Source organism: Camelus ferus, chromosome 17 (genome assembly GCF_009834535.1).
Source record: "Camelus ferus isolate YT-003-E chromosome 17, BCGSAC_Cfer_1.0, whole genome shotgun sequence".
In the NCBI taxonomy this organism is placed as follows: Eukaryota; Metazoa; Chordata; class Mammalia; order Artiodactyla; family Camelidae; genus Camelus; species Camelus ferus.
In genome coordinates, this window is record NC_045712.1 from 25,810,894 (window position 1) to 25,833,953 (window position 23,060).

The 23,060-nt window shown below is 41.4% G+C and overlaps 1 protein-coding gene across 1 annotated transcript; it reads right to left on the reverse strand.

The window, feature by feature from the left end:
• Positions 1–3,756: 3,756 nt before the first annotated feature.
• CCDC36 (coiled-coil domain containing 36) lies at positions 3,757–23,060 on the reverse strand. The gene is made up of 7 exons (XM_006174134.2): positions 22,909–23,060; positions 20,160–20,334; positions 18,668–18,831; positions 13,015–13,063; positions 12,744–12,831; positions 6,527–6,633; positions 3,757–6,185 (listed from the first exon to the last, which is right to left on the reverse strand). The coding sequence occupies exons 1-7, from the start codon at positions 22,962–22,964 to the stop codon at positions 5,040–5,042; spliced, it is 1,785 nt and encodes a 594-aa protein (XP_006174196.2). The 5' UTR covers positions 22,965–23,060; the 3' UTR covers positions 3,757–5,039.

Consider the following 23,060-nt stretch of genomic DNA (forward strand, 5'->3'; position numbering starts at 1 on the left):
CCTGTGCGCAGGGATAGAGTTGTTTTGAAAACCCTCATCTCCACCAAGCAGCCATCACCTGCCCAGAGGTGACCATCACAGTTTCTGGGGCCTGGGGCAGGTCCCAGGCCTGCTGCGGAGGGGGTGGGGGGGCTCAGCAGGGCGCTGATGGGGGGCCCACCCTTCCCTGTGGGTGCTGGACTCAGGGCTGGAAGCTCTAGGTGTCCCCGAGCTGTTTCTCAGAGCTCAGTTCTCATTCCCCAGGAGAGGTTTTGCAGAGGGAGTGGCTGCTAGGAATGGGGATCCAGCCCTAGCCCTACAGGACTAGAATGAGAAGGTTTTTATTGCCTGCAGCAGAGACTGCCTGCAGCCCGTGAGGTCGGAGTGTGGTGGGAGAAGGGTTCAGGATCTCCTTGGCTGGATAGACCAATATACCTCTGTTTTAGCAAAGCTGTTACGTGAAAATTCAGATTTTCCGAAGGGCTAATTCATCCTGGAATCCTTAAATGAGGAGCTTTTCCTCACTGTAGAAACACAGCTGTTCAGTAAAGCAGGTGAGCCCTGAGCCTCTGGCATGCCAGTCCCAGAGTAGCAGGGGTGGCCACATGGTTACTTCCCTGGGGACTTCTGCCTCTTGTCTCTGTATCCCTTGCTCCCCAAGGTGCCCAAAGGAGACCTTCCTGCCTTTGTCATCTACTTCAGGGCAGCAGGCAGATGTGTGCTCATCTGCACAGAGCAGGAGTCTGGAAAGTGGATCTCCAGGGATTTATCTGGAGGAAGAACAGGAACGTAGAACATTTATTTTAATAAAACTTCCTCAGGTTTGCACAGAGCTGGGACCAAAGACTTCTTGGGGAGACATTGTTATTTGAGAAACTAAAAATGTTTTACGTCATTTGGTTTTCTCCCCTGCAGTTCATCTTGGCAAACCAAACAATCACTGAATTGTTTCCGTGGAAACACCAAACTGCAGTTTGGATTAGCAGAATCAAAATAGAAACAAGGCAGCTTCAAGAATAAATAGGAGCTTTGGAACCTGCTAGTCGCCAGCTGCAAGTTCAAGCAACAGCACAAGGCATGTGAGAAGCTGGGCCCATTTAGTCCAATAAGGAGGAGTTTCCAGGTCCCCTGGATGCATCCCACCGGGTTGGTGCCAAAGTCACTAGAAACCAGCTCTGTATGCAGACTGATAACCGCTGTAGCAATACTTAAGGCAGGAGCTGGTCTGTAGAAGCTAGGAGAAGCTGGGGGGCGGAGGGAGTGGGAAAGCCAAGGAAGAAGGGACAGGAAAAAGGAGAGACGAGTGAATGCTGAGTGACGGTCCAGCGAGGAGGGGAGGTCACAGCTGAGCCCTGGGAGCAGAGCAACAGTTCTTTTAAGAGGATAATTCAAGGATGTCCAAGGGCTGGAACGGTGACCCTGCACTCAGCCCCATCCGGATTGCAATGTTACTCACATTCCTGGGCGTGGCTGTCTAGCCACATGGGTCAAGACTGGAGTCTGTATTCTTGCCAGGTGGGCTCTGGGGGGCCCCTGTGGTTAATAAGCCTCTGTCTCTGTGTGGCTCCAGCCAGCACAATCAGGCACACAAGCCTACCTTCTCAGGGTTTCTTCCCCATGCCTCCTGCTCCCCTTACTAGGGAAGTGGGAGAGCCACCCCCCACCCTCTGCCCTGGCTCCTTGGCATTCTCCTGGACCCCGCAGTCCCAGGGAAGACTCCAAGGGGTCCGGAGACCTGGAGGAAGGAGACAGACAACCTTGGGGTCAAGGGGGTTGTTCCTGCCTTTGCACCCAGGAATGTGCTGTTGGGGCAGCAACACCATCCTGCAACTGGAGGAGTTGTGAGCTGTTAAGGATCAAAGAAATTGATGAAAAGGATTTGCAAAAAAAGCCAATCTCCCTCCTCTTGAATGGCCAGCCAGGGACTCACCCAGTACCCCGTGGTACCTCACCTAACTGAGGCACAAGACGTTTAATGTGGCAGTGAAGACCGGTGAATGAGGAAAGCAAACCGGGGAGGCTGCTGCACCTGATTATGGTCGTTACTAAAAAGATTGTCATCCCAGGACATTCTGAGGTTCTGGCAATTTGCTTTCTCCCTGGAGTACGTGGGAGAACATTAGTATTTTAGGTTCCAGCTAAATATTTATAGAGGGAACAAAGTTTTATTCAGGAAGTCTACTTGACAGTGGATTCCAATCCTGGTGGGGAAGGACTTTCTGTGATAGGCCTGTTCGAAAATGCCTGATTTATTGAAGAGTTTTGGCCTAAAGCCTGGCATGAAGAAAAATTTCAGAACTGCTCTAACCTTGTAGGAAGCAACTATCTTTTTTGAGGGCAAAAGGCTGTTATTTTCTGGGCACTTTAGGTGGGAGCTGGCCTGGGAGAGAGGAATGGGCATCTTACAGAACCCTCATCAGGAGCCCTTTGCAACTTCTGAAACAAAAGACAAAAAAGGGAAGTTGTAAAAAGATGCTCAAGAGACCCAACTTTCAGGACAGGCTGCCAGGAGCAGTTTGAATGATAAGCAAGCAATCCCTGCCCTCTGCAAGTATTTATCAAGTGTCAGACACTCTCCTGGTTGCTGAGGATACAGTAGGGATGAGGCAGATGCTGCTGTTGCTTCTGGAGTTTATATTCCACTGTGTAAGGTGGGCAAAGCACAAAAATAGTGATTTCATACATCATTTCAGATGGAGCTGTGTGAGGAAAATTAAAACAGGGTAAGGGTGTGGGCAGTGAGTATGGCGAGCTCCTTCAGAAGAGGTCAGGAAAAGGCCTCTCTATAGGTGACATTTAAGTTGGTACTCGAATGTCAAGACAATTAGGGGCTGCAGCTGGCTTCATTTCCATCCTCAGGCTGTAGCTGGAGTTGTATCAGAGGGAGGAACCCCTAGGTGGGCCCGAGGCCAACAGACCTCCTACCACATCCTCCCCTGTGTAGCCACATACGTCTCTATTAGCATCCAAAGAGCCAAAAACGTTGTGTGCTCCAGGGACGTGCCTGGGCTGTGTCATGCTCACCAAATTTGGCAGGAACACAGTAGTTATAAAAAAAAAAAAAAAAAAAAAAAAGTCTTAGGAATAAAATAAGAAATAGAATATCCTTTCCTGATGACTGCCAGAGACAGGCAGTATAATTTTAATTAACCCAGCCTTGTTAGGAGATAAATTTACTGCTCATTCTACAAAAACACCCAGCTCATGGAACACTGAGTCACCCTGACCTTTGACTTTAAACAAAATGAAATACTTCTGAAGAAATACAGGATTTCATAACACACAGCAGAATCAAAGAACAGAGGGTCCTGCTCTGGCATTTCAAAGTTGAACAGACCCTTCAGTGAGAAGGCCACAGTCATAAATACTGGTGGAGTTCTCTCAACAGGGTTTCAACTTTGAATTAAAATGATTAAACTTTTCAACCTAGAGTAATAAAACATTTCCAGATTCAGATCTCTAGTCTACAAGCATGCTGAACTTCTGGGCAGCCACCTGTAGTCAGTCTGGGAACGGCTGGAAGGAATCCTCCGTGTGGCTGGGCTCCTTCCTCCCTGCCTTCCTTGCACAAGCAGAGAAAACCGGCAGGTGAGGCAGTGGATGCTGGTGGGGGGTAGGGGGTGACCAGATATCCAGTGAGACCCACAGGGAGAGGAGAGGCTAGGACAGCCTGAGGCAGAGTCTGCACTTCCTCGGCCCTGGGTGGGGAGGGGGCAGGTGGCTGCTGCCATTGCCTGTGGCTACAGACCACAGAAGGCCCTTGGTCTGGAAGTGAGAGTGAAAACCACTTAAGCTGGTGCCTGGTACCCCTGCCAAAGTTCTTGCAGGCAAATTAAACTCTCCCAGATTTTTGTGGGATACATACTCCTGAAAATAAAGAATATAAAAATAAGAAATCAAGAACCACTACTTTTTATAATGGTCCACTCAGAGGCCCCAGTGTCATTTACTGTAGAGGCTTGAAAAAGGGCAAATTCTGGAAGCTGTCTATCCATGAGGATTTTTACTTTCATAAGAAAAAGAAGAAAACAAAAAAATCAGTTTGAGTAGGGTGTGGTTTATTCAAAATCATCTTGTTAGAAGTGTAGGGAAAAAAAGTGTAGGGAATAAAAAGATAGTAAGCATCTTATCTATTTGATCTCCTTGAGTAAATGGATGGGAGATCAGTTCAATCAACTTAATAAAAGAAAAAGCATGTATGATTTTAAACATTTTATCTTTATTTTTTGATTTATTTTATATTACAAAAGAAATATATATTGCAAAAATTCAAAAACTTTAGCAAGCTATAGATGGAAAGCCCAAGTCTCATATAAGCCCACTGCTCTCCAGAAATGATACAGGGCCCACAGCTGCCCTCATTAGGTTTGAAAGAGTGGTTGAAAACAGGACAGGGGAAAACAGCCAGGAAGAGAAGTCGAACTGTGTGGCTGTAAAGAGTGCTGCTCCGGGCATTGTTTGATTCAGGTCACCTGTCTTATACTGGCAGCTTTAACACTATTTCTCTATTCACAAGAATTCTGACTTAATGTGTCCTATAATATGTCCATTGACCAAAAAATGCACATGCTGTGGCAGCAAAAAAATAACAATTTTTATATAATATATTTTTTTTAAATCCTGAGGCCCGGAAAGGTATTGGTCATGTGAAGGAAATGTTTTGAAGTCCAAAAATGTTGTGTTTGGGAGTCAAGCTGCCACAGCAACAGCTTTGTGGGAGCCCTTCTGCTGCTGGATATTTGATAGGGAAGGCAGCCCTCCTACCAAAGGCGGCACCCTCTCCCGATGCCCCACACCCGGGCTGTTGCCCCAGCTCTCACCACCACCATCTTCCACGTTTTATTCCCATGAATAAAGATGCATTTATCCCATATGCCCTGTCATGGGCAGCACCTGGCACCCAGAATGCCAGATCTGCTCCCCATCTCTGCATTGCCCACCCCCAAGCACAGCCTCTGACCCTGAGAGTCCCAGGCAGGCTTCAGGGACTTTCCAAAGTGTTCTGGGGTATCTTTCCAGCTGAGACCAATAAGTCATCAGCTGAAGTCACTACGGGCTGGTCAGAAGCCATCATCGCTGCTATCAAAACCCAGGTCATACAGCATGTTCTTCCCGGGCTCCTTCCAGAGAGGGGGCTCTCTTCTGAGGCTGAGGTCGCTGAACCAGCTTATCTGGTGGTCCCCCTGGGAACTGTGAGAAAGCAAACTGTTGTCTTGGGAAGAGTGCCCGCTGAGCTGCAAGAGGTTCCCTGGCACTGCCCTTGCTGTCTTACTGGGCATGACTCTTCCTCCCAGAGCAGGGCAGACTGGCTTTGTGGGGCTCCGGAGGCCCTGAAGATGCAGAGGCTGAGCAAGGGGTTCCTGCTGCCCAGGGAGGGGCCTCTGTGGGTCAGAAACTGGAGGCTGAGAATATTTAGAATTGGAAGCACAGGTTTTGCTGTGGGTTTGTTCTTGCTTCCTGGCTAGGCGCCTGCCTTTGGGGGCTTTCCTGGGCTGCTGCTGCTTGCCTCTCCTCCCTCTTTCTACAGTTCTGCCTTTCTGTTCAGTCACCATTATTTGTTCACAAGGGTCACAAGAAAACATGCCTTTGGCTTGACATTTCTGGCAGGTGTTCTTAATGTTGGCTGCAAAATTGTTCAAGTCCAGGGATATAAGCTGCGAGGCTCCTTGGGAAACCAGGTCCCTGTCACTAGGAACCGTGTGGCTCAGGATGCCGGAGCCTTGGTTCTCGGAGCCTATGTTAGTAATAGCCCAATTCTGGCAGTTAGCCTGCACTGCCTTATCCTTTATTTGCCTGTTTTGTTTGCCAGTTCCAAGTGCCAGCCTCGCAGCCTCTTCTTGGAGAGCATCCCTCTGTGTTCCCTCACCCCAGACACCAAATTCCCCCGGCCTCGGGGTGCCCACACTAAGGTTGCTTGCAGCAGGGAGGGCCCGGGCCTGCCATGTAACTGGTTCCTTAGAGTCATATTTGTCCTGCCTGGTGAAACTGAGGCTCTGAGCCAGAGGTGGGGAGGTCTGGGAAGTGCTGTCTTTCACATGCCGGGGTCTCTGAGGGACGGAGATCAGCCTCTTTAGCTCTGCTAGGACACTGGGCATATTCAGCTGGCTTAGCTGCTCACACAGCTGCTGGAAGTCCTTACTCTGCTGGGCAACTAAAGCTTCAAGGCGCTGCAGGTTGGACTTCATTTCTATAAACTCTGCTTGTTTCTAAAGAGAGGCAGTGAGAAAGCAGAGAGTTATGGACAGTGCAACTCAGAATGTACAATAAAATGTGTGAACAAAACCAAGGATGGGCCAGCAGAACCAAACCCTGTCCCTTGTTGGGTACCGTACAGGGGAAGCACGGTACCTGTAGCAGGACCCCTAGGGTCCACATCCTGCCGGAGGACCTTGGGGGAGGAATCTGGCCTCTTTGCTGGCCTGTTACCAAGGGACCTGTGGTGGCCTCTGTTTTTGGCTGAAAATTTGCAATTTTCAAGGTATCTTTCAAGGTCTTAGTAACAAAGCCAGAAACATACTTGGGGAAAGAGGTCAGGGTTTACACTTACAGCTTCAAACCTCTTTTGCAGCTCAAGGATGGCCTGCTGCTCCATGTTGCCCTTGTCCTGCACTGTTTGCAACACCAGATCACTCTGGGCCTGCATGGTCTCCTGAACTAAATACAGAACAAAGACAATTCACCACGTGAAGACTATGGTATGTGCCATCCTGCCCAGACCACAGTGTTGGAGAGGGAGGAGCTGGAACCTGGCAGGGGCTACCTGAGCCTGCTCTGCTAGCACCCGGGAGTCTAATCTTCCAGATCAGCCCCGGTGAGGAGAAGCCAGAACAGGGTGGTTCCTCCACTATCTCTTCTTCCCTCCCTCCCTGACAACATCCTGGCCAAAGGAGACTCAACCCTAGCACCTGCTAGGGGCCCTGAAACCTGCTGCCTTCTCCATAGCCTACCTTCTTGGCCCTGTCATTAGCGTGATCTTTCTAGAACATAGATATGATCGTGCCCTCTCTGAAACCTTCACTGAAACTGTCAGTGGCACCCCCCCGGCCACTGGATGAAGTCCAAATCTTTCAATTGGCTAACAAGACCCAGGCTCACTTCCCTTTATCCACTATCCTCTGCGTCTCTGAGCCCTGTTGCTACGCCATCTCTCCCTCACCATGGGCTGTTGTCCATGCTGTTCCCTCAGCTTAGAGTACTCCTGCTTCCATCTGTCACTCTACCATCCCCTCAACCACCACCTCAGTCCAACTAATTCCCATTCTTCCTTCTGCTCTCAGCAGTCACCTCCTTGGAAAATATCATTTCCTGTCTGGCTTGGGTGCTGCTTCTCTCTGCTGGTGGCACCATGTGTGCTCTACCATCACTTACGGTCCTTCACTAATTTCTCTCCTCTTTACATTTGGGCTCTAATGGGTATGGTGACCTGAGTGCCAAGCACTCAGGACTGGTACCGATTCCCCTCTTTTGCATGAGGAGATTTTACACACACACACACACACACACACACACAATTTATTTAAAAACACATTGTGTTGCAATTAATTATTGCCATCCTCTTGCTGAACAACAGGTCATGTGAAGATGCTCTTACATTTATTCAACAAATACTTAATGAGTATCTACTATACTAGGGCACTGAGCCACGTTCTCTGGTTATAACCAGGGATCAAAATAGATAAAGCTCTCTTGAAATTACTGTTTAATAGGGAAATTACTATTTAATAGGGAAAACAGGTAGTAAATGAGTAACTATACAAAGGACTATTTATAGAAACTCTCAAGGAGATATATACCAAACTGGAGACCGTGTAACAGGCAGATCTAGTCCATTCTTGAGGATGAGTTAAGACTTCCCTAAGAAAGTGATATTTAGCTGAATTATTGTTAACCTATGGGGAAAAGAATATTACCAACAGAAAAAAAGAGCAGGTTCTCCAAAGAGGAACCATGAAATCAGCATGGCTGAAGCATGATGGGAGAGGGGAAGGTGGCCTGAGTGGAGGACACAGCCAGACAGAGGATCTGTAGCCTGATTCTAAGACTTCATTCATTGACACAGGTAAGCAGAGGGTTGACATGATTACATTTTCCCTTTAAAAGGAGAACTCTTCCTGCAATGTGAACTAGTGAGGGAAAGACTGGACACAAAACCAGAACAGAGATCAGAATTGACCCAAATAAAAACAGTGATTTGAAATCAATGGGGAAAGGATGGATTTTTAAGTCATGGCATTGGGACAAATCAGTTAGCTATTTACAAGTTAATTAACCTGGCTCTCTACCACAATCCTGTTAAGAATATCAAAGCTCCACAATATGTTTTAGTTTAGAAACTATCAGAAGTTCTTTTACTTCTTATTTAGGCTTATTTCAAATGCCTGTAGAAAAGGACAAAGAATTTTAATGGCCATTTAAAAACTCTTTTCCTGGCTTTTTCTCCTTTAGAAAATAAAGCCTGAGCTCTAAGAGGGAAAGCACAGGGAAATTTTTATAAAGTCACATACATCTTAAATGCATAACAAGTACAATTTGCAAATAATCAGGAATAATACACCAGATATTCTATTTATTTTCTCATAACTATATGGAGTGTGTTTGAAGATTCTTGACAATTTTTTTTCATTTTAGATGAGTAAAAGGCAATTTGGCAACAAGAGAGTGCTTAACCCTTCACAATAAATGGAAGCAAAACCAGAACATCTGGTGCTTAAAGGACAGGATAAAAGACTCAAATTTAGTCTTCCTTGAAAACTCACCTCTCTACGACAGGTGCTTTGGTTAGTTCCCTATGTTCTAACCATTCTGTCTCTATTGTCTTAACTCAGGGCAGGGGTACCTAATATTGGTACCTAATACAGGCTCTTTTAAGTTCAAATGATTTACTTCAGAGCTTCTCTTTAGAATAAAACATAATTCCCTTCCTGAAAGGAAGCTTATATTTCAGTTTTCTTATATTAACATAAATTCTAGATAGTTTAACAATTTTAATATAATTAAATAAACCATAGAGTACAAGAAGGAAACATGGTGGGAATTGTAAACTTGTAGTGGAGAAGAGCTTTCTAAGCAAAACATAAAGCCCAGAAGCTACTGAAAAAAATGGGTGTGTCGTGTGTTAAGTTTATTCCTAAGCAGTTTATCTTGTATTGGAATTATAAATGGCGTCTTTTTTCCCATTACATCTTTTGTTAATTTCTGATATCTTACTAAATTATTTTATGGTTTGTGACACGTTTCTGCTTGAATCTCAGAATATCAGGAAAAAAGATGAGACTTGAAAAATATCACAGTGGGCAGAGGGTTCCAGGTAATGTAACCAAGCAGGACCCTACTGGGCCTTCCTGGGGTAGACCCCTCCCCCATGTCCTCTACTGTATCTCCTCTCTGAAGTACCCAGATAATTGTTTCTCATGCATATTTCCTGAGTTTTTTAAATGCTAAAAGTCACCACCAAATGGAAGAAATTAAGTACTTGATGATCATGAGCAGGTAGCCCCCAGACCTGGCACCTAAGGATTGATCATCATCAACCAGAGAATTGTGCACAGCTGATCACAGACCCTGGGACGCCTCTCCCTCAGCAGGCCTTAAAAATGCTCAGCTGAAACCCTTTGAGGAGTTCAAGATTTTCTGGGGCATAAGCAACTCGTTCTCCCTGCTCGGCCCAGTAATAAAACTTCCTCTGCTCCGAATTCTGTTTGGAGCAGTTCAATATTTTTTGGCCACACTGTGCGTCTAGTACGTGAACTTGTGTTCAATAACAATTTTGGCTACGCCAGCCAGGAGTCTGTGCCCAAGGCCAGCCCTTCCCTGGGTCCCCAGCAGCTGCTGGAACTCATTTCACTCCAGGGAACTCAGAGGGACTCTCCCTGACAAGCACTGGCCATCGAGCAAGCTGTATGGAGCTAAGAAACGTCTGGTTCAGTGTAGCTTGCGGGTGAGTAGCTCCAGCTTGCACAGGCTGGAAATTCTCTCTGTTCCATCTGGGCTTGTTGCAAGCCACTCTATGTCCATTCTCTTTCAAGATCAGAGCCAATTTGGAGGCCTCCGTCTGCGAGTGGAAATGGAATTTTTAGATTACACCTCCTCTGATTGTCTGTGAGACTGGAGCCTATTTGTTGTTTGTGTTTTTGTGTGTATCATTCTAAGGTGAGTGTCCCAGGCTTGCGCAGGATGGGAAAATTCTACCCTCTCCATCTGGGCTCATTCCCTTCCAGGAAGTGAGCCATTCTGGGCCCACTGGGAGCCACTCTTGGTCCATTCTCTTTCAGGAGCCAGGCCACTATGGAAGCCTCCATCTGGGAATGAAAGTGGAATTTTTGGACTATACTTCTTCTGATCTTTTGATTGTGGGACTGTGTTTGTTGTTCGTATGTGTGTGTATCAATACTCCCATTGGCTGGTTGAGATGTCTTTAGTGATTACTGAAGCTTGCTTCACTTGTGATGACACCAGAGTATCCTCTATTGCATTGGCTTCACCGGTGGCAGAACATTGGTTGGGATTTTCCCTTTTGGGACTAGCCTTGAGCATTCATTCAGCTTCATCTCTGATGGGGCGCTGTTTGGGGGTTCTCCCCTTTTGTATTGACAGGACATTGGTTGGGAATCTCCCTTTTGGGGCCAGGGAACTGTGACTCTGAGAGACCACTCTGAATTGCTGTTTGCTTGATATTTGATAACATCGGCCGTCGGTAATTTTAGTATGGACGATCACACACCCTGAACACTGTGCCTATTTTCTATGGTACGTATGTAGAGCAGCTTTCCTTATGGTATTGGTCACAGTTATTCTAGGGTCTATCTACATCTGTATTATTCTAACAATATTCTATAATTAAAAGTATAATTTTTTAAATAAAAATAAAATTATAAAAATGTTGCTCATGTTTTCCTATAGCTCTATTTATGATTTAATCACCACACTTGATATTGATTCATATGGAATTAATTTTGACATATAGAGTTGTCTATTTTCCAAAAATAGATTTTGATAGTGGCCCCTCTTATTTATTTTCCTAATGATCACTTTTTTAATAGAACTGATATCTATTAGGTAAAAGTACTGCTTTCTACTAACTACCCCACCCAAACTCAAGATGAAGTGGGATGGTCCTTGGTGTCCTCAGCTGAAGAAGAGGAGTTAGGTTAGGTTAGGTGACTGAGTAATTTTGGTTGTAGAGGCAGACTGAGACTGGGGAAAGATTTCATGACCTCCTTCTGTGAAGGCATCAATTATACAATAACCCAAGAGAGTGCTTTCCCATAGTACCTTCCCCCTTCCCTTATGAGCAAGCTGCAAGCCTATAGGATGCACTGACTGGCAAGTTCAATTCTCTAGGCTAGTCGGACTGGGCACAGCCATACGACAGAGGATTTGTCTGGTTCCTCTCTCAGTGACTAACTTCCAGGTTCCGATCACTACCTACTAAGAAAGGGAATGATTCTGGACACGCCACTTGTGCCTACTTTAAAGAATGACCTGGCTTTCTAATTAATAAAACGTCACAGTGTTTGTTACTGTTTGCCTTATCAATGTGGCTCTCCTGAGTCTTACACTCTGAAAGATAAGGAACGTCAGGGGTGAAGCATCAGTATTCCTATGCCTACTATAAGCCAGACTCTGTTATATTCCTCTCTCTGCCTTGATCCTGTGTTGGGCCCTTGGGCACTTCCATTCCCTATTCTGGGAATGCCACACCTTTGCTGCAACCTTCCTTTTTGTACTTCACCCAGTTTCAAATATAGCAAAAAGAGTGCTTTCCTTGGGCACTTACTGATGAGTTATTTTATCATGTTAAGCAAAAGAAGCATCCTTTTTGCTTCTGCTCTTTGACTTGCTACTTGTAAGGGTAACAGTCCTAGGCTTCCAAAACTGGATTTCAAACAGATGGACAGTTGCCCCAGCTCAGGTTGGAAGCCAGCAGACAGTAGAGTGCTTCTTTGCAGACAGATGGGGATTAATTTCTAAGCTACACAAAGGCTTAATTTTTGTAAATCATGAGCAATCCATTCCATGGCATTTGAATAAATTGACTTCAATTCATTTAAAATAAAAAATAAACAACAAACAGACAAATGCAAACAAGTGCAGATGCAGTTATCATCTTGCTGTTTAGCTGAGAAGCTGTTGGTTCTAGGGAAGCATTTGCCTAAGGAGAGCTGTGTAATGGTTCTCTTCTGTTAAATAAAAGCCTGGACCATGGTTTCACCTAAACATAAATCACTAACTGGCAGAGCAGAGGACTTTGCAAACCACAAACTGTAACTGAAATTGAGAAAGATGCTATGGTTCATTACAAAACATTGAAATGAAGGAAGCAAGAAGAACAGTAGGTGACTGAAGTATTTCTAACTCCTAAAGGAGCAGTGTCTTAATTTCAAAGTCCTAAAGGAACAAGGGAGTCTTCATAGTCTTCACAACCAGCAATTCATTTGGGACTCAGGGTTGCTGTTGATTCACTTCAGGCAGTAGGATGAGAAATCTGGCAGAACTATCTGTCCTGAGGCTGCAGGATTACTGGGTGCAGGATTAGTCCTTCGAAAAAGGCATCGAGGGACCAGGGCATTCCCATATAGAGATGGGGCCCACTACCCAGTTTAGCGAGCTCCACATCTCTTCAGGGCGAATCTTACGTACCCATCCTCTTATCTGAAACGCTGTATGGAACCTCACCACTGGCAGAAACCTGGCTAGGGTCAGAAAGTTCAGGGTCACTGCTCGCCAGTGCCCCCTGCTGATAACCTCAAACATGAGACACTCACTTGTCTTGGCCACAGTCTCCAAAGAATCCAAAATAGATTGGCTTCTTGAACTGAGATGTTCCTCAGATTTTTCCACAGATGTCTGTAACTAAGAAACCCAAAATTAAGAAATAATTCACAGACTGTTGCCTTATTTTACTAACTTAGCAAATTGTCATTTAATGATAGAGTAATTAAAATATTGCCATTCTACATGAACAAAGGTCAATATAATTATTCAACTTCTTAAAATGTAAGATGTTCTAACTCCTTGAAATGTGGCTGTACTTACCCTGTGAATGCCTTCTCTGATATGGGAAATGAAGTTGTATAAAGTCTCACTGAAATAGGGGAGAAGAAAGAAAATATTTGTGAAATATTGAAATAGTATGTAACAGAATTGATTCCATGAATATGGCAGGAGTCTACCTAGTGTAGCATTAAAGACTCAACCCTGAGAAACCTTAATGTCCATATGGAAAAAACAAGAACACTGATTTTTTTTGTAAGTATTTCCAAACCACTTGTTTTTTAAAATTTATTCTATGTAGATCTTAAATGAGGATAAACTTTAGCAAGTCAAGTGGTTACTACAGTAGAACAGACTAGCTTTCCTTTTTATGGCAACATGGCTTCAAGATAGTGACCTCTTTCTGGTAGTCCAAAATTCCCAGACACATCTTAGTCTAATGAATATTATTTTGACTGTAAGAAAGAGGTAATAGTATAGAGACTATTCTGGGAACAATATTAATTTCTAATGAAAAAGAAATTATTATAATTATTCCTCAAATATCCCACTTTTGAAAAAATTCTTGTCTATTTTTGCTTTTGTTGACTGTGCTTCTGGTGTCATATCCAAGACATCACTGCCAAGGCCACTGTCAAGAAGCTTTTCCCCTCTGTTTTCTTCTAGGTGTTCTACGGTTTCATGTCTCGTGTTAGTCTTTAATCCATTTTCAGTTGATTTTTGTGTATGTTGTAAGTTAAGGGTCCTTTTCCATTCTGTTGCATAAGTATCTAGTTTTCCCAACAATATTTGTTGAAAAGATTATCATTACCTCATGGTGTATTCTTGGCAGTTCTAATGCTGTATTAAATATTTAAAACATACTCCCATAAATGATCCATATGATAAAGTACAATGCATTAGAAATGACTTTGTAGACAAAATAGAAATACAATCATTAAATATTAAATTTAAAAAGCAGATTGAAAATAGTCCATAGGAAATAATCCCATTTTTATTTTTGAAAATACGTGAAAATAGAGCAGAGTTATATAAAACAGTGTTAATGGTGGTTTACAGAGTAAGCTGATTCAGAGGCAGACTTGAGAGCCTGACAGACTCAAGATCTCTGCCCAAAACTCCCACTCAGTTTAGATGTGCTCCCTTGGATGGAGTCTCTCCTGACGCCCCCAGTCAGAGCTAGAAGTCTGTCCTCAGGGTTCCCAAAGCATTAGCTGAAACCTCTACTACAGCATTTACAACTTTGTACTTAGAATGAAAGTCTGGATTCTTTTTAGGGGGGCTGTTCTGTATCTGACCCTCTTTTCTGTTTGAGGAGTTTAGGGATTTGAGATGAAGCAGAGTTTCTTTCCTCTAGAGGCTGAGAGTGTCAGTGGCTTGCTTTCTGAGCTTTTCCTGAACCTTGGGCTCTCCCCTCACACATGCCTTGCCAGACTGGGAGTCAGGACAAAAAGACTGTGAGCTCTTCCTCTGGTGTCTGTGGCTATAGTGGTAGACAGATGGAGCTCCATGGGACTGGTAAAAGTATCCAGGACTACACTGACTACAATGCAGGGAAGGGTCCAGTGCATTCTGTGCAGGGGGTAGTGGGTAGCAGAATCTGCACTGGACTAATTTTGAGACTTGGTTTGGGAAGTTGTCCATGGCAGGTAGTTGTTGGCAATTGTATGATTGTGGCAGAAACTTAAACTGGCCTAATTTTCTTCCTTGGAAATTGTAATCCTGTTTTACCTATCCCATCCCTACCCAATGCACTCTCACCCAGATAGATTACATTCCTGGACTCCCATGCAGCTAGGTGTGGCCATGAGAGTAAAGTTTAGGCAGTGGGAGATATAAGTGTTGCATGCAACTTCCAAGGAGAATCCTTTAGGGAAGATACCTTCCTTCCTTCCTTCCTTCATCATCCATCAGCTGTCTGGAACTCTGATGTAACAACTCCAGCAGCCACCAAGCAGTATGAGGATGTGTGTGTGTGAGGGGGTGTAGATCATACTTTAGTGATGGCAGATCACACTGATGGAAGGACCCAGATCCTTGAGGACCATGGAGCCACCATTTTAGCCCTGGACCACACACTTTAGGATGATTTTTGCATTAAAGAAAAATAACTTTTTAAGCTTCTGTTACTATAAGAATGAGTGTATACATGTCAATGCAGTTGAACATAATTCTAATAAAATGAACCATTCAATATCTTTTAATAATTTTTAACACTTTAAAAATTTAAATTGACATAGGAAATTAACATGTCTGTGTACACAGTTCTATGAGTTTTAACACAAATTTAGGATTCATGTAACCACCACCACACTCAGGATATAGGACAGTATCCCAGAAAATCCTTCATGCTGTGTCTCTGTGGTAAAGTCCAGCCCTCGGCCCCCGAACTCCTGGTAATCACTTATCTATTCCCCATCTCTATAGTTTTGCCTTTCTCAGAATATCATATAAATGGAATCATACAGTATGTAATCTTTGACTGATTTCTTTCACTCAGCACAGTGCCTCTGAGATTCATCCATGTTGTTGTGTAGCAACAGTTTTTCTTTTCCATTGCTGAGTAGTGTTCCACCACACCATAGTTTGTTTACCCATTCACACATTGAAGGACATTTGGGTTGTACCCAGTTTTTGGTGGTTATGAACAAGGCTGCTATAAAATTTACTGGATAGACTTTTGTGTAAACATAAGTTTTCATTTATCTAGGATACATGCCTAGGATTAGAATTGCAGAGGCATATAGTAACTTATGTTTATTTTATAAGAAACTGTCAAACTTTTCCACAGTGGCTGTATTATTTTGCATTTCCACCAGCAAGATTTCCATGTGGTATATATCCTTGTCCAGCACTTGGTATTGTCAGTTTTTGTTTGTTTTAATTTTAGCCACACTAATAGATAAGGAGTAACATCTCATGATTTTAATTTGTATTAACTAATGGTGTTGAGCAACTTCTCACATACTTATTTGTTATCCTTATGTTTTCCTTAATGTTTTCTTTAATGGAGTATCTGCCAAAATCTTCTCCCATTTTTCATTCAGTTGCTTGTTTCTTATTGTTGAGTTCTGAGAGTTCTTTTTATTCTGGATACAAGTCCTTTGTTGCAAATGTGGTTTACAAATATTTTTTCCCAGTCTGTAACTTGTCTTTAAGTTTTCTTAACAGTGTCTGTTGCAGAGCAAACATTTTACATTTTGGTTAAAAACGAACAAAATCGCAGAAAACTCAAGGCTAGACTTTGATACTTCAGGTTTCCTTCTCCAATCCATCTGCTACCATTTATTTTTCAGGGTCCTCATATGCTACATGCACACCATCCAGGGCTTAGTTGCATTCAGTGGGAGAGATAGGATAAAGTATGCGTACTCCATCTTACTCAGAACCAGAACCCATTCCAGTAACCTTTTAATAAATTTCTTTTTCATTTAAATGAACATTTCTGTTGCTTACAACTAATATCTCTGGCCCACTTGTATAATTTATCCATCACATATCTGTTTCCCTGACCACACTGAGAACTTCAAAGACAAATACCATTATTCTTCCCCTTGGGATCCCCAGTTTGCAGTATTGGGCCTAGCATAGTGTTTGTTGAGTGAGTGAATGAACAAATTTCACTATGGTGATTAACAATCACTGAAAAAACATGGTTCATTTTATAATCTATTTGTGGGCCTTAGGTTATACATTGATTATGAGACTAATCTGTTTTCTCAAACATGACTGATTAAAAAATAATAATCTTGGTAATGACCATCTATTGTCTGGTGTGCCCAGCGTCGTCCTCTAATGGGGAACTGTTTCTTTCTGCACCCAGAAAGTGATTCTAGTGAGGACTTCCAGTGACACTCCCCTCCAGTCACCCTCATGACCTAATAAGCAAGCCTATCAGAAGTTTTCACTAGGATTTTCAAATTGTAACTAAGGGAAGTGAGTCTCTTTCTCTGTGTTAGTGGGAAGCTGGTCTCTAGTAGGAGAGAATGAAGTATAGATGGAGAGAGGAGCACAGAAGAGAGACAGATTCTGATTTGATTTCACTCCCTGTCCTTTCCAGACTGGTTAAGAGAGCTAATATATCCTCCTTTTTGTCTAGGCTAGATTGGGGTGTGTTTTTATTTGCTACAAAAAGTCATAACAAATGCAGTCTGAATGATTAAGGTTTCTTTTAAGATTTCTTAACCTTACACGCTCTTTCCATACATTTGGGAAAATATGAACTTTCAAAACACAATATGTAAATCCATGTATTCTGGATTTGTAGCATCTCTTATGTTTGAACTCTGTAAAATGCCTTATCACTTTCCTGCTTCCAAATTTACAGTAGTATGCTCTCTCTCTCTCTCTCATTTAAAAATTTCTCACTCCTCACCACATTTCTGGTAAGCACTTATTGACAGAAAACAAGAAATCTAAAATCTTGGGGTTTGTTTTTGCCAGGATTTATTAAAATCAGTATCTTCTGCCTAGCATTTAAATCACTCATAAGCTTCAATTTTTTTAATGGAGAAGAGATTCTTCAGTGTCCTCATCATTGGTTCTCTCTATAGAAATACTTTTTTTTTGCCATCTTGTAAATAATTGTTAACAGAAACTCATCTCACTACAAAAAAGAGAAGGAAATGAAATGTAAAGAGAAAGGAGAGAAGGAAATAAGGAAGGAAATATCAAGAGAGACTTAATTTTTCACAAAATTTTTTTTAGCTACAGAAAGCTTGATCAAACAAAATATAATCCAAAAGCCCAGAGAACAAAAAAATTAAGACTAATCTATCTGAAGCAGTTAAGAGGATGAGGGCTTGCTCATGTGCAGTACCCTACCATAGTTAAGAGTCCTAGAGCCTGGATTCCTAGGGGAAAGAAGTCTGTCAATATCCGGCAAATGTTTATTTATCAACAGAATCAAATACTTCAAATAGAGCATTCTGTCTTTCTCACTAAAGGAAAACAGGTATACAGTGGGAAGGATACCTAATCTTTTAAAGACTTTTAAATATTCCTAGTCTAGAATTCTTTAAGAAATTCTGGTTCTTTCAACATGAAGGTACTGGTGGTGACACTAAGCAATATAGCTCCACTATCACAGAAATAATAAAGTATATTTCTGCTTGGGTTTTATTTCTGTGATACCTAAAGATGTCCTGATAACGTTACCACAAAGTGAACTAGTTAATTTCCTCAGTGTCCTGTAACTTACTTATTTACAAATTAATATGACAGCCCTAATATTGCTCATATACATACAAACATATGTAATAAGAATGTGTATGAAATTTAGGGTTTATCTTTAAAAATGCCAACATTTCAAAGTGAGAAATTCAGCCTGAACTGTGACTTAAGAATTCATGTGCTATATTCTTGACCCTGAAACAAATGTTAACTAATTTCCTAATTCTGATGATCTGAAAAGGAAACAAAGGGCAGAATTTTAGGCAGAATAGACATAACATTACTTGAATATTGCATTTCTCTGAGAAGTCCTTTACCTTAATATCCAGATGGGCCAAAACTATGGCAGCCATGTTCAAATCTGCCATAAGTCACACTGACAAGGAAGTAAATTAATAATTATTAGATGATCTGCAAAGGCAAGAGTGCTATTATGCTGAAATTGAATTATTTGACTATTGACATTCCACTTTCTGTTTCCCTCAGAAAAGAGTTGCCCCATCCAGTTGAAAGATTTATGTACCTGTCACATTTGTCTTTTGCACTTTTCTTTTTCTCCTCAAACTGTTCCAAGAGGCCTTTTGATTTTCCAACTGACAAAGGAAGAGGAAATAAGTCTCCATCTTTTGAATCTCCTCCAAACAGCTGGGGTTTTGTTTGGTACTTTGTAAAAATACTAGGTTCACTCTGTTCAATGGAAAAAAAAAAGTCATAGCATTTCCCACATGAAAATATTTATAGCATTCACTATTTTCTGTACAATGCAGAGTCACACTTAAGTGCAAACTATAATACTAAAATATAACACCATATGTAGTATTTCCTTTTTATTTCAAATGCATCAGAAAATCATATTAAAATAAAGCAACTTTTTTACTAACATAGTTTCTGCCTTACCAGCCCAGAGATATTTAAAATGTCAGCTAAAATGGCTTAAAATCAACTGCATAAATTTAAAGGCAACAACAGAAAATTATGCCATCTCTGAGATGATGTGTTAAAGTTTTTATACTAGTAAGTTTAACTCAGATTGCTGTTGCTCAGCTGCTGGTGAACTAGACTTGTTGATAAGTTTGACATGGAATGCTGGCACATGGTGAGCCATTTCCTGCATTCTGAGGCAAAACTTAAACATTCAGGGAGTACATTTACTCCTTCATATCACTGGGTACCAAGTTATGTAATGAAATACTTATTTCAGAGTACACCTTACTACCTTAAAGCACTGACCTAATCATATTCAGTAAGTCTCTATTTAATGCAGTTAGGTCTGTGTATAAAGTTAAATCTGGTTCTAGACCAAATAAATAAAAATATTTCTGATGCACAAAAGACAGGCTGGTCTCAAAAAAATTAAGGAACTGGAGGGGAGAATACAGCTCAGTGGTAGAGTGCCTGCCTATCATGCACAAGGTCCTGGGTTCAGTCTCCAGCACCTCCATTTAAACAAACAAACAAACCTAACTACCTCCCCCCAAAAAAGGTTTTAAAAAAAATCAAGGACTTGAGACTGTCTTCCTCATTCTGGCCCTTATTCATCATCTTAGGTCTCAGAATCCTCATCTTCTTCAAGGAGCTAATATGGCAGAGTAAACTAAAATCCACAAAGCACCTAAAGTTTCTTAGGAGAAAAATGTCCATATAAAATACAATTTGTTAATTTGCTCCTAAAGTTCTTTTTTCTTTTTGAGTCCTCACAAACAGTAGTACAACTAGTCTTAGAAAATGTCACGTACTGAGAGAATAGAACGACTAGTCTTTGACACTCCCTAGGAGTGGTCAACGTACTGGCACTATTCTATATTGTTTTAGTAATGGAAGAAACTGCAAACATAAATATGTTTTCCATTTCAGACTACCCAGTCAAATGAGTCACCAATCAAGTACAAATCTATTTTAGGAGAGTAATCCTTAGACATGTACAATTCTGAAATACAATCCAGCAGAATAAGTCTTTATAGCTTATCTCCATAATGGTTATGAAACGTGAGCAGAGATATGGAAATCAGACTCACATCCAGAGAATTTTGTTGTGACTGTTTTGGATGTCTCAAGTTTACACCAAAGTCCAAGGGTGTTGACAGGGTCTCTGAACTTTCTGGACAGAACTGGGATCCAAAAAGGAACTGGGAATCACTGAGACTGGAGTAATCAGTCTGATTATTATTCCAGTTAGATGACTTAGTGGTTCTGAAATTAAGCAAGAAAATAAAAGCATATCAAGTGGACAAAAATTCTGAACAAATGAAACCATAATTCAAAACTATTTCAGAATATTCTGGGCAGAATGCTAGTTTGTCTTGACCTCCTAGTCCCCTGCACACTGACAATACTACCTATAAAGAAACGCAAGGAAATTCTGAATGCCAGACACTCATTACAACACCCTGGGAACAATCTGATGGAAATTCAAACATTGAGGACTAACACCATTATTCCTTGTGCAACAATACTGTGGCTATAACACCATTTTGAAGATTAAAGGTCATAAAATCTTTAGGGATTAAGAGAACATTATCTTTTAAAAGGTTGAATTTGTTCATCACTAAGAGAATAGATATAAAGTATAGCGTAAGCATGTAACTGTTGCAGTAGTCAGAAGTAATAAGCCAGGTTTACACACAACCACATGGATAGGTCTCAAAAATATAATTTTGCGTGCAGAAAAGTGTAAAAATCCAATTAATATTCTCATTTATTACTGTAAATGTATAAGCCTACATCATATACACCAGGTATGTAAATGTGTAGAAGATGAATTGGAAGGACACACATTAACTCTCCTACAACGTGTGGCTATAGGGAAGAAAAGGAGCAGGATTGGAGGGAGAGAAGGAGCTATAACACAACACAAGATAGATCTAGATATGGACTGAATATTTGTGTCCTCCCAAATTCGCATGTTAAAGCTCTAATCTCTATTGTGATGGTATTTGGAAATGGGGCCTTAGGGAGGTAATTAGTGTTAGAGGAAGTGAGGAAGGTGGGACTCTTACGATGTTGATTAGTGTCTTTATAAGAAGAGACACCAAAGAGCTTGCCCTCTCTTTCTCTCTCCACCATGTGAGGACACAGAAAAAAGCAGTTGTCTGCAAGCCAGGATGGGAGACCTCACCAAATGCCAATCATGTTGGCATAGGGTTCTAGGGCTTTCAATCTCCAAGTGAGAAGATAAATTTCTGTTGTTTAAGCCATCCAATTTATTGCACTTTGTTACAGCAGCCCAAGCAGACTAATACAGGCCTCATCCAGACTGAAGAATATGATCAACTCAGATTTGCATACAGGAAGATCCATTAAACATTGTTTTCAAGACAAGGTGGAACCCTTTCACACATTTAGTGTCTTTTCCTTGCTTTAAATATTTCCAGCTGTTGACTTCCAGCTTGCTTCCCATCAATACCTATGTCAGTCTTTAAATCTCACATATGAAGGGGATAATGATATTGAAAATGATACAAACACATTTGAATACAGTGTACTAAGCCTATTTCAGAGACAGCACATAAGTAGGCATATAAGTAAAACATATAGTCTTAAAGTTTTTACTTAAGACATCTTAATAATAATTTGTTACTTAATGCTGTTGTATAACCCAAGAAAACATGCTTTTCATTAAAACACACACATGCAAATTATTCCTTTTCCAAATGTTAAATTTAAAATAGATAGCATATAAGTATATATTCTAAGCCAAAGGAATCATCATATATTAATACAAGAAAAAACAAACCCTACTAGTTCAGAACAGAGAAGAGAAATTATTTTGACTCATTGAATAATTTGCTAAGATTAGCTAATGTAATGGGCTGCACACATGTATTATAATATGGGTTGCATAATCATTGCTCAAAATAGCTAAATAGCTCTCTGTGACTCTCTTCTTAGGTCACAGAGAATAATTAGCTGGGCTGGAAAAGAAACAGCTCTGTGAGCCTACAGAAGTCATGTAGGATTTACATCTTAAAGCTATGATCTGGAATTAAACATAGATTTTTCCCTACTCCCCTACTCTGTATCAACTATAAGCACTTTTTTTCTTTTCAAGAAATAAAAGGACAATGTCCTAGGTTTTTGCTATCTTTAGGAAGGGGTTAGGAAGAAAAACTATCCAGTGATAGAAGCATACCAAAACCAGTTGGAAATTCCTTAATAAATACTACTTCTGGGGTACACCCACCAAGTTAGCAATGGCAGGCTTACTGTATGGCTGATAGACACCAATATAAGTACCTCAGTGGAAGGTAGAGGGGGCAATATCTCAATGAGTCTTGTTACCAGTTGGAGTGGTTTTAAATTCCACAGTACCTGCAAATTGTACTATACAACTGAACACATCTGAACATTGTCTTGAGTTTGCTCCTTGCTGTTTCAATAGCAATCGCTCTAACTGAGGTGAGAGTTTCTAGATTTTTGACCATGTCTAACTCTCACAGACCTCATAGTCCCTAGGTTCAGTGCTGGACAGAATTAACATACGCAGATGAATTGACATTGATTTTATAATCAGAAAACAGACAAAAGGAAAAAGACAAGTATGGGAGGGTGCAGTAGTAACAAGCAAGGGGAAGAGAAGGGGAAGAAGCTATATGGGGTAACTCTATTACAATAAACTAATAGGAAGGGGAGCCTATTTCTATGAAATCAATACTATAAGATCCTCTATATACCAAAAACTAACACAACATTGTAAATCAATTATACTTCAGTTTAAAAAAAAAAAAGATCCTCCTAAGTATCAGAGTATATAACCAGAAGACTTACCCAGAGCCTGAGGGAATACTGAGCATCTCTTTGATATTCCAGACATTAAAATTCATGTCTTAAAATTTTTCCTTTTAAAAAGAAGAGAACATTAACTTAAAAGGTTAATATAGCATAATTTTTTCCCAAAGATTACTGGTGACTATTATATG